Source organism: Salvelinus fontinalis, chromosome 4, assembly GCF_029448725.1.
Source record: "Salvelinus fontinalis isolate EN_2023a chromosome 4, ASM2944872v1, whole genome shotgun sequence".
Classification (NCBI taxonomy): domain Eukaryota; kingdom Metazoa; phylum Chordata; class Actinopteri; order Salmoniformes; family Salmonidae; genus Salvelinus; species Salvelinus fontinalis.
The window spans coordinates 9,276,206-9,288,233 of NC_074668.1; the positions used below are offsets into that span (position 1 = coordinate 9,276,206).

General features: G+C 47.1%; 1 protein-coding gene across 9 annotated transcripts in view; it reads left to right on the forward strand.

The window, feature by feature from the left end:
* pdlim5a (PDZ and LIM domain 5a) overlaps positions 1-12,028 on the forward strand; it is a 128,881-nt gene that overhangs the window by 111,434 nt on the left and 5,419 nt on the right. For all 9 annotated transcript variants that reach the window (XM_055918699.1, XM_055918698.1, XM_055918702.1 and 6 more), the window contains 4 exons: positions 2,031-2,143; positions 7,366-7,570; positions 9,332-9,512; positions 10,801-10,921. In XM_055918699.1, coding sequence (XP_055774674.1) covers positions 2,031-2,143; positions 7,366-7,570; positions 9,332-9,512; positions 10,801-10,921 — 620 coding nt within the window. The remainder of the gene's footprint in view (positions 1-2,030; positions 2,144-7,365; positions 7,571-9,331; positions 9,513-10,800; positions 10,922-12,028) is intronic.

Consider the following 12,028-nt stretch of genomic DNA (forward strand, 5'->3'; position numbering starts at 1 on the left):
ACCAGTACCCCCTGTATACCCTGTATATAGCCTCTACATTGACTCTGTACCGGTACCCCCTGTAAATAGCCTCCACATTGACTCTGTACCGGTACCCCCTGTATATAGCCTCCACATTGACTCTGTACCGGTACCCCCTGTATATAGCCTCCACATTGACTCTGTACCGGTACCCCCTGTATATAGCCTCCACATTGACTCTGTACCGGTACCCCCTGTATATAGCCTCCACATTGACTCTGTACCGGTACCCCCTGTATATAGCCTCCACATTGACTCTGTACCTGTACCCCCTGTATATAGCCTCCACATTGACTCTGTATCGGTACCCCCTGTATATAGCCTCCACATTGACTCTGTACCTGTACCCCCTGTGTATAGCCTCCACATTGACTCTGTACCGGTACCCCCTGTATATAGCCTCCACATCGACTCTGTACCTCTACCCCCTGTATATAGCCTCCACATTGACTCTGTACCGGTACCCCCTGTATATAGCCTCCACATCGACTCTGTACCTCTACCCCCTGTATATAGCCTCCACATTGACTCTGTACCAGTACCCCCTGTATATAGCCTCGCTACTGTTATTATACTGCTGCTCTTTAATTATTTGCTACTGTAATTTTATTTTTTACTTAAGACTTATTTTTTCTTAAAACTTAATTGTTGGTTAAGGGCTTGTAAGTAAGCATTTCACTGTAAGGTCTAAACCTGTTGTATTCGGCGCATGTGACAAATAAAATTTGATTTGATTTGATTTTGATCTTCCCCTCCCCCAATCCTAACCTTAGCCAATTAGTGGGGGAAATGCTGAACTGACCCAAGATCAGCGTCTAGGGGAAATGTCACACTACACATTACAGTTCAGCTGTGCAGGGATCATTCCATGGTGGAGCTGGCTTCAGCGTTTCAATGAAGTGTGTCAATACAGAGCCAGGGCAGCTGGTAACATACAGTAGCAGCTCCTTTGGTGTGATGCCAGCTCCATACACAAGTGCTGAGTCGCCGTGGACAACCGACCTCCTCATCTCCGTAACCAAGGCGGCCGCTGTTGCCATAACACTCAGCTCCTCAGGGAGCCATAAGCAGACATGGTGGAAACAGACTAGAGAACCAGCCTCAGTAACTTCAGCAGTTGGCATGGCACTACTGTACATCATGGCTGTAGTATTCAATGTGCCTTTTTTTGGGCCCACCCAAGTATCTGAGTTCCTCACACACAGCGACTCTTCATAGAGGACTCATTTAATGGGTCATCAGGCAGAGTAGAGGCCTGCACAAGACATTAGGTGGTAAGAGGTGTGTCTCCCCTCCGTCAGCACTCTGGTGTTCTTGGATGTGTCTTGACGTGAAGTGTGAACCTCGTCTACTTCCGAGTGAACAAAATGTAGTGTACTACATTTATGGGCACTAAAAAGTTAGTTTTTTTCTGGTGACCAATTAACGCTAAAAAACGCCAGATGTATGATGTAATGGTGCTACTAGTAGGGTGAAGTTACCCCTATACACTGATCTTGGGTCAGTTTAACATTTTCCCCACTAATGCTTAATGTTAGGATTGTCGGAGAGGGAAACTGATCCTAGAGCTGTACATAGTGGAAACGTGATGTGTGTGAGCTGGTATGACTATTGTAGTACGCAGCGAGGGACAGCTGTGACACACTGGTCTGGATACGAGTCTGTTGTTAGTGCAGTATTCATACAGAAGTTGGCCTGAGCTTCGGTTGGTTCTCTCCAACCTTTTTTTCTTCTCCTCGGGGGCTTGATACCTTTCGTTGTTTGTATTTGAAAATCCAACAGTTGTATTGGAAGAGGGCGACGCTCGGGGGCTTTGTGCGCCTGTGGGTGTTTGAGTGAGAAATAGACAGAGGAAAACCAATCAGTAAAAAGCACAGCCCCCCCTTCATTATCGCCGCATCTTGCCTACAACAGCATGGAGCCTTTCCAGACTCTGAAGTCAGGAGGACTTGGAGTTAGGTGTCAGGCAGACTGGTATGACTAACCCTCTCTTCCATGTTTCCTTGCAGTGAGGAGGTGGAGGAGCCAGAGACCAGTTCTCACATGTCGTCTGCAGTCAAAACCATGACCAAAGGACCTGCTGGCAGCCCCAACAACCCCATCACCTTTACCACCACTAAGGGTAAACTGTGTGAGTGCGTGTGTGTGTGTGTGTGTGTGTGCGTGACCAATAACATTTGATTTGATTTGACCAGCAAAGCACCATCGCACCAACACACCTCCTCTATGCTTCACGGTAGGAACCACACATGCAGATATCATCCTTTCACCTACACTGCGTCTCACAAAGACACGGCGGTTGGGACCAAAAATCTTACATTTGGACTCATCAGACCAAAGGACAGATTGCTCGTGTTTCTAGGCCCAAGCAAGTCTCTTCTTCTTATTGATGTCCTTTAGTAGTGGTTCCTTTGCAGCAATTCAAGCTCTAACCACTAGGCTACCTGCCGCCCACTGCCACCCCCATTTGAGCCAATCAGTTGTTGTGACAAGGTAGGGGTGGTATACAGAAGATAGCCCTATTTGGTAAAAGACCAAGTCCATATTAAGGCAAGAACAGCTCAAAAAAGCAAAGAGAAATGACAGTCCAACATTACTTTAAGACATGAGGGTCAGTCAATCAGGAAAATTTCAAAAACTTTGAAAGTTTCTTCAAGTGCAGTTGCAAAAACCATCAAGCGTTATGATGAAACTGGCTCTCATGAGGACCGCCACAGGAAAGAAAGACAGAGTTACCTCTGCTGCAGAGGATAAGTTCATTACAGTTACTAGCCTCAGAAATTACAGCCCAAATAAATGTTTCACAGAGTTCAAGCAACAGACACATCTCATCATCAGATGTTCAGAGGACACTGCATAAATCATTCCTTCATGGTCGAATTGCTGCAAAGGATCCACTACTAAAGGACATCAATAAGAAGAAGATACTTGCTTGGGCCTAGAAACACGAGCAATGGACATTAGACCAGTGGAAATCTGTCCTTTGGTCTGATGAGTCAGAAGGTTGCAAGATCGAATCCCTGAGCTGACAAGGTAAAAATCTGTTGTTCTGCCCCTGAACAAGGCAATTAACCCACAGGCCATCATTGAAAATAACAATTTGTTCTTAACTGACTTGCCTAGTTAAATAAAGGTAAAAGAAAAAAAATACATTAAGAAGGAAATAAATTACACAATTAACTTTTAACAAGACACGACTGTTAATTGAAATGCATTCCAGGTGACTACCTCATGAAGCTGGTTGAGAGAATGCCAAGAGTGTGCAAAGCTGTCATCAAGGCAAAGGGTTGCTACTTTGAAGAATCTCAAATATAAATATATTTTGATTTGTTTAACACTTTTTTGGTTACTACATGATTCCATATGTGTATTTCATAGTTTTGATGTCTTCACTATTATTCTACATTGTACAAAATAGAAAAATGAATATAAACTCTGGAATGAGTAGGTGTGTCCAATCTTTTGACTGGTGCTGTATATATATTTTTCTATCTTTAATATACATAGAGTAAAGCATCCACTTCCAACAGTGGTATGCCTGTATGTACAAATGTATATATTTGTTTTGTTTTAATGAAGAAGTTAATCAGAGCAAGGTGCATGAAGTTCCTTTCATAGTGGAATTAATGGCATGCACATTAAACTGAAAATAGTTTTAAAATAAACTCATGATTAGGACATAAATTGAATTAAATCTGGTGTGTTAGATATTTTGATTGACTCATATGGTTTTATCCTTTTACAGAAATGTTTGGTTTGACATCTTATAGTGTGAAATGGTGATTTACTGAGGCTGAAGTGAATTCTGTTGCGGTCTGTTAGTGAGAAAAGAGTGTTATTTTCCATGGGCTAAGCGTGACATATTTTTCCATTAATCCCATTAAAGCCAGGCTTGCTGGCCCACTTTGCCTTTTCTCCTCCGTTGAAGATGTATACGCTCCACTCCATAAGAAAAAATAATATTTACTGAGGGAGCTGTGAATAAAGGTTAGAGCCCCAGCCCCAGACCAACTCTATCCCCAGCCCCAGGCCAACTCTAACCCCAGACCAACTCTAACCCCAGACCAACTCTAACCCCAGCCCCAGACCAACTCTAACTCCAGCCCTAGACCAACTCTAACCCCAGACCAACTCTATCCCCAGCCCCAAACCAACTCTATCCCCAGCCCCAAACCAACTCTAACCCCAGCCCAACTCTATCCCCAGCCCCAGACCAACTCTAACTCCAGCCCCAGACCAACTCTAACCCCAGACCAACTCTATCCCCAGCCCCAAACCAACTCTATCCCCAGCCCAACTCTATCCCCAGCCCTAGACCAACTCTATCCCCAGCCCAACTCTATCCCCAGCCCCAAACCAACTCTATCCCCAGCCCAACTCTATCCCCAGCCCCAGACCAACTCTATCCCCAGCCCCAAACCAACTCTAACCCCAGCCCCAAACCAACTCTAACCCCAGCCCCAAACCAACTCTATCCCCAGCCCAACTCTATCCCCAGCCCAACTCTAGCCCCAGCCCCAAACCAACTCTATCCCCAGCCCAACTCTATCCCCAGCCCCAGCCCAATTCTAACTCCAGCCCCAGACCAACTCTATCCCCAGCCCAACTCTATCCCCAGCCCAACTCTAGCCCCAGCCCCAAACCAACTCTATCCCCAGCCCCAACTCTATCCCCAGCCCCAGCCCAATTCTAACTCCAGCCCCAGACCAACTCTATCCCCAGCCCTAGACCAACTCTAACCCCAGACCAATTCTAACCCCAGCCCCAAACCAACTCTATCCCCAAACAAACTCTATCCCCAGCCCTAGACCAACTCTATCCCCAGCCCTAGACCAACTCTATCCCCAGACCAACTCTATCCCCAGCCCTAGACCAACTCTAACCCCAGCCCCAAACCAACTCTAACCCCAGCCCTAGACCAACTCTAACCCCAGCCCTAGACCAACTCTATCCCCAGCCCTAGACCAACTCTATCCCCAGACCAACTCTATCCCCAGCCCCAAACCAACTCTATCTCCAGCCCCAGTCCAACTCTAACCCCAGCCCTAGACCAACTCTAACCCCAGCCCCAGCCCAACTCTAACCCCAGCCCCAGACCAACTCTGTCCCCAGACCAACTCTGTCGCCGGCCCCAGACCAATTCTAACCCCAGCCCCAAACCAATTCTATCCCCAGCCCCAGCCCAACTCTAACCCCCAGCCCAACTCTATCCCCAGACCAACTCTATCTTCAGCCCCAGTCCAACTCTAACCCCAGCCCTAGACCAACTCTATCCCCAGCCCTAGACCAACTCTATCCCCAGCCCTAGACCAACTCTATCCCCAGCCCCAAACCAACTCTATCTCCAGCCCCAGTCCAACTCTAACCCCAGCCCAACTCTATCCCCAGCCCCAAACCAACTCTAACCCCCAGCCCAACTCTATCCCCAGCCCCAGACCAACTCTAACCCCAGCCCCAGACCAACTCTATCCCCAGCCCTAGACCAACTCTATCCCCAGACCAACTCTATCCCCAGCCCCAGACCAACTCTATCCCCAGCCCCAGACCAACTCTAACCCCTGCCCCAGTCTCATTCCCACCAGGTTTTACATGAACACTATGCTGCTTCGGACCTGTGCCAACAAAGGCCTAGTTCACACAGTAATCCAGCAAGCACTGTGCCACTAGAGTTGTCTAGTCCTGAAGACATACTGACTCCTGAAGAACTACTGACTTACAGGCGCCACTAGAGTTGTCTGGTCCTGAAGAACTACTGACTTACAGGCACAACTAGAGTTGTCTAGTCCTGAAGAACTACTGACTTACAGGCACCACTAGAGTTGTCTAGTCCTGAAGAACTACTGACTTACAGGCACCACTAGAGTTGTCTAGTCCTGAAGAACTACTGACTTACAGGCGCCACTAGAGTTGTCTGGTCCTGACGGACTACTGATTTACAGGCACCACTAGAGTTGTCTAGTCCTGAAGAACTACTGACTTACAGGCACGACTAGAGTTGTCTAGTCCTGAAGAACTACTGACTTACAGGCACCACTAGAGTTGTCTGGTCCTGACGGACTTCTGACTTACAGGCACCACTAGAGTTGTCTAGTCCTGACAGACTTCTGACTTACAGGCACCACTAGAGTTGTCTGGTCCTGACGGACTACTGACTTACAGGCACCACTAGAGTTGTCTGGTCCTGAAGAACTACTGACTTACAGGCACCACTAGAGTTGTCTAGTCCTGACGGACTACTGACTTACAGGCACCACTAGAGTTGTCTGGTCCTGAAGAACTACTGACTTACAGGCACCACTAGAGTTGTCTGGTCCTGACGGACTACTGATTTACAGGCACCACTAGAGTTGTCTAGTCCTGAAGAACTACTGACTTACAGGCACCACTAGAGTTGTCTAGTCCTGAAGAACTACTGACTTACAGGCACCACTAGAGTTGTCTGGTCCTGAAGAACTACTGACTTACAGGCACCACTAGAGTTGTCTGGTCCTGACGGACTACTGATTTACAGGCACCACTAGAGTTGTCTGGTCCTGAAGAACTACTGACTTACAGGCACCACTAGAGTTGTCTAGTCCTGAAGAACTACTGACTTACAGGCACCACTAGAGTTGTCTGGTCCTGAAGAACTACTGACTTACAGGCACCACTAGAGTTGTCTGGTCCTGACGGACTACTGATTTACAGGCAACACTAGAGTTGTCTGGTCCTGACGGACTACTGATTTACAGGCTCCTTCTTTCACTAATGTGTTTTGACATGACAAAGCAGGTCACTGTTGTCCGACTTGCACGTATGGCCCGTGACTTTGATCGATTGCTGCTGTGACGTTTATTTCAATACCCCCTGATTAGTCTGCCTGTTGCGATGTCTGCAAGGTCTGACCGCTTTCGATCGACCTCCGATCCCAGCTGCATTCGCAACACTGTTCCTTTTCTGGAGCCCCTAAGTGGGATCAAAGGGGAGCTTGTTAGGCCAGGTGTTCCAGCGAGCTGTTGGAATGTCTTGCTGCTTGAAACAATTGATTCTGTGTTTTGCTCACTGGTGCTGTTGGTTTACCTCCCTGATCCGGCCAGCTGCCTAGACCAGGTCACTTGGTCACAGAGGTCAACTCAGAGGTCAACTCAGAGAATAACACAAAGACCTAGAAGTGCAGAGATGCATGCGCGTGTGCATACTCATCCACACACTCACACACTTCCTCCCCCAAGTCCCCCAACATGTTTATGTTCATGATTCATCATTCAACATGTCTGAACTCTATCTGAGCTGTGTCTGAACTCTGTGTAGATTGTGTTGAAATGAATGAGTGCGTAAACTTACCACCCGCTTGTCATTCTGTAGGTTCAGGTTTCCCTAAACCAGGCCTTCAGACATGTTTTGGGGTGAGGGGGAACGGCACCACCAATTTTCGCCCTAAGGGCCCTGTCCCAGAGAGGCCGGCCCCCCAGCCCCATCCCAAAGACCAGGACACTCTGGTGCAGATGGCCGAACACATCCCTGCAGGGACACGCACGCCCATGTGTGGCCACTGCAACATGGACATCAGGTGAGAGAGAGAGGAGAGAGAGGAGAGAGAGAGGGGGGGGGGGGAAGAGAACGAGAGAGAGCGAGAGAGAGAGAAAGAGAGAGAGCGAGAGAGAGAGAAAGAGAGCGAGAGAAAGAGCGAGAGAAACGAGAGAATGAGAGAGAGAGAAAGAGAAAGAGAGCGAGAGAGCGAGAGAGAGACAGAGACAGAGACAGAGAAAGAGAGAGACAGAGAGACAGAGACTGAGAGAGAGAGAGAAAGAGAGAAAGAGAGCAAGAGAGAGAGCAAGAGAGAGAGCAAGAGAGAGAGCAAGAGAGAGAGCAAGAGAGAGAGAGAGAGAGAGAGAGAGAGAGAGAGAGAGAGAGAGAGATGGTGCGTGTTAGAGATGGGGAATATGGACAAAAGTCTGTATCACAATTGACCAGTTACTTATTTATACTAATCTACTACTACTTCTTTGAATGTTATAGCTATCATTTGTTCTGTTAGCATTCTTCTAGTAAATGCAAATTATAATTATTATAGTAGAATGCCCTCGATAAATTATTGGTTCGGTCGGTATTGATCATTTGTAGTTTATCCCACCTCTAGTTTGTTTGTTGGGGACAATACAGGACAGGACAGAGTTGGAGCCTGAGGGAAATGTCTTTTGAAAGCCATTTTAATAGAATTACAATATTCAACTAAACATAATATGATCACTTATATCATTCCAAAATATGAATGAAAATAGTACACAGCACACACCTCTCTCTCTTTCTCTCGCTCTCTTTCTCTCTTTCTCTCTCTCTCGCTTTCTTTCTCTCTCTCTCTCTCTTCTCTCTCTCTCACTCTCTCTTCTCTCTCTCCCTTTCTCTGTGCCACGCCCTCTCTCTCTCTCTTTCCCTCTCCTCCTCCCCCTCCCTTTCTCTCTCTCCCTCCCTCCCTCCCTCCCTCCCTCCCTCCCTCCCTCCCTCCCTCCCTCCAATGATGGTATCTTGTTCATTCTTTAATTTGCCCAGAGTTAGGACTGTTGAATAGAACATGAGAGTCCGTGGCGGAGGAGCCAAATGGCACTGTTTTCCCTATGTAGTGCACTACTTTTGATCACGACCCATAGGGAAAAAACATAGGGCTTTGGTCAAAAGTAGTGCGCTACACAGGGAATAGGGTGCCATTTGCGATTCAGACACTGGTTCTCTCCTCATCTTAATTACAGTTCATGGCTCTCAGCAGCCTGTTATTGGCCGGTGCTAAGACTATCTCCTCTGGTGTTGGCTTACATTGCACCCCGAGGATAGGGTAGCAGATCCCGCTCCTGCCTAAAGAGTGTCGGTCACGACACAGTTTAGAGTGACCATTGTGTGCATTAAATATCCCACAGTTGTTTTCCCATATAAGCTAATCATCCTATTTGCAGGCGAATAGGCTTTGGTGACATTACAGTCGCTAAATATACTGCTGTCAAAACAGTGATGATTAAGGAAAATTAGGGTTAGAGTTAAACTGGGAGTATGGTAGAAAACACTGCTTCAGATACTAATGTGAAAGTTTCATTGTATTTAGTTGAACTTAATTCATCTTAAAGGGGAGTAATTTGTATTTAATTGTACTTAATTCATCTTAAAGGGGAGTAATTTTTTTAGGACCTTTTCTTCTTATATTTTTTACTCCAAAACTACGAACCTTTCGGCTTTCACATACAGTATGTAGACACTGGTATGATGCTGAATATAATGCCTATGAGGTATAATGCCTAATCATGCTCCTTTAAACTGAATGAAACCTGTTTTCTTCCTCCAGAGGGCCGTTCCTGGTGGCCATGGGAAAATCCTGGCACCCCGAGGAGTTTAACTGCGCCCACTGCCGGACCTCCCTGGCAGACATTGGCTTCGTGGAGGAGCAAGGCTCGGTCTACTGTGAACACTGCTACGAGGACTTCTTCGCACCTTCCTGTAGCCGCTGCCAGATGAAGATCCTGGGGGTAAGTCCTGAGGGGTATCCTACGAAGCAAGCTAGATCTACTCAGGGTTTTCTACCGCTAACCAGCTTCAGTTAGCGTCACAGTCTTTCCTGACCCCGTCACCTGACCAGGAAAAACTCAGGTTTTTTACCAAGGGCTGTCAATCATTCTGTGGACCCTCTGTTTTGACTGGATGGAAACGCTGACGTAAAAAGGACAGAGCGGCTTTGAGGAAATATGGAGTGACAATTCACGACTAGGCCTAAGAGGCCTCATTTCCCCCCGTCACACGTTCACCCTCTTTCAACCCTTTATTCTTCATACTTGTCCACTCTTTTTTTATTTCTCACCCTTTCTAACCAGCTTACCTCTGTCTTTAACCCATTTTCTCACTCCCTCATTCTTAATCCCTCCGTATTCCTCTCCCTCCTTCATTCCAGCATTAGTCTATCCCCCTTTGACCTGCCCAGTTCTCACAGCTGAATGGTGGGAAATCAGTGTGTGTGTTAAGCTCTGTCATGCGCTGCAGAGAAGGAAGGAGAACTGGAGAAAAGCTCTACGATCAGATGTGTTAAAATTAGCACCCGGCGGCCTGGCATTTAGCACCCGGCGGCCTGGCATTTAGCACACGGCGGCCTGGCATTTAGCACCCGGCGGCCTGGCATTTAGCACACGGCGGCCTGGCATTTAGCACACGGCGGCCTGGCATTTAGCACCCGGCAGTCAGACAATTAGCTCCCAGAAGCCTGGCAATTAGCACCTGGTAGTCTGGCAATTAGCACCCAGTAGCCTGGCCATTATCACCTGGCAGCCTGGCCATCAGCACCTGGCAGTCTGGCAATTAGCACCCGGCAGTCAGACAATTAGCTCCCAGAAGCCTGGCAATTAGCACCTGGTAGTCTGGCAATTAGCACCCAGTAGCCTGGCCATTATCACCTGGCAGCCTGGCCATCAGCACCTGGCAGTCTGGCAATTAGCACCCGGCAGTCAGACAATTAGCACCCGGCAGTCAGACAATTAGCACCCGGCAGTCAGACAATTAGCTCCCAGAAGCCTGGCAATTAGCACCCGGGAAGCCTGGCAATTAGCACCCGGCAGCCTGGCTTTAGCACCTGGCAGCCTGGCCATAAGCACCTGGCAGCCTGGCCTTCCTATAGATCAGTATAAGTGCTGGAGAGGGAACGGTCAATTAGAGGGCAGGGTAGATGGTTGAATATTCACACACACGCATGCAGCTTTGTCACTGACATGGCTCTGTAATGATGAGCTGGACTTGCTTGATTAGTAATTGTCTGTGGTTTCCTTGCAGGAAGTGATCAACGCCCTGAAACAGACCTGGCACATCCATTGTTTCCTGTGTGCATCGTGCCAGCAGCCCATTAGGAACAACACCTTTCACCTGGAGGATGGAGAGCCCTACTGTGAAAGAGGTGAACACACATAGACTATGTCTCAATTATCTGTCATTCCTCACACTTCCCTTCCGTGTTCAAGATGTGTGTGAAGTAGTGAACACGTGTACTCTTCAGGAATAAGGAGATGTTATTGGGCTGACTGATTTTTCCATTTTACAAGTAGTCCAGAGTTCAGGAGTGGTCTGGAGTTCAGTAGTAGTCTAGAGTTCAGGAGTAGTCTAGAGTTCAGTAGTAGTCTGAGTTCAGTAGTAGTCTAGAGTTCAGTAGTAGTCTAGAGTTCAGTAGTAGTCTAGAGTTCAGTAGTAGTCTAGAGTTCAGGAGTAGTCTAGAGTTCAGGAGTAGTCTAGAGTTCAGTAGTAGTCTAGAGTTCAGTAGTAGTCTAGAGTTCAGTAGTAGTCTAGAGTTCAGTAGTAGTCTGAGTAGTCTGAGTTCAGTAGTAGTCCAGAGTTCAGGAGTGGTCTGGAGTTCAGTAGTAGTCTGAGTTCAGTAGTAGTCTAGAGTTCAGTAGTAGTCTAGAGTTCAGTAGTAGTCTGAGTTCAGTAGTAGTCTAGAGTTCAGTAGTAGTCTGAGTTCAGTAGTAGTCTGAGTTCAGTAGTAGTCTAGAGTTCAGTAGTAGTCTGAGATCAGTAGTAGTCTAGAGTTCAGTAGTAGTCTGAGTAGTCTAGAGTTCAGTAGTAGTCTGAGTTCAGTAGTAGTCTGAGTTCAGTAGTAGTCTAGAGTTCAGTAGTAGTCTAGAGTTCAGGAGTAGTCTAGAGTTCAGTAGTAGTCTGAGTTCAGTAGTAGTCTGAGTTCAGTAGTAGTCTAGAGTTCAGTAGTAGTCTAGAGTTCAGTAGTAGTCTGAGTTCAGTAGTAGTCTGAGTTCAGTAGTAGTCTAGAGTTCAGTAGTAGTCTAGAGTTCAGTAGTAGTCTAGAGTTCAGTAGTAGTCTAGAGTTCAGTAGTAGTCTGAGTTCAGTAGTAGTCTGAGTTCAGTAGTAGTCTGAGTTCAGTAGTAGTCCGAGTTCAGTAGTAGTCCAGAGTTCAGTAGTAGTCTAGAGTTCAGTAGTAGTCTGAGTTCAGTAGTAGTCTGAGTTCAGTAGTAGTCTGAGTTCAGTAGTAGTCTGAGTTCAGTAGTAGTCTGAGTT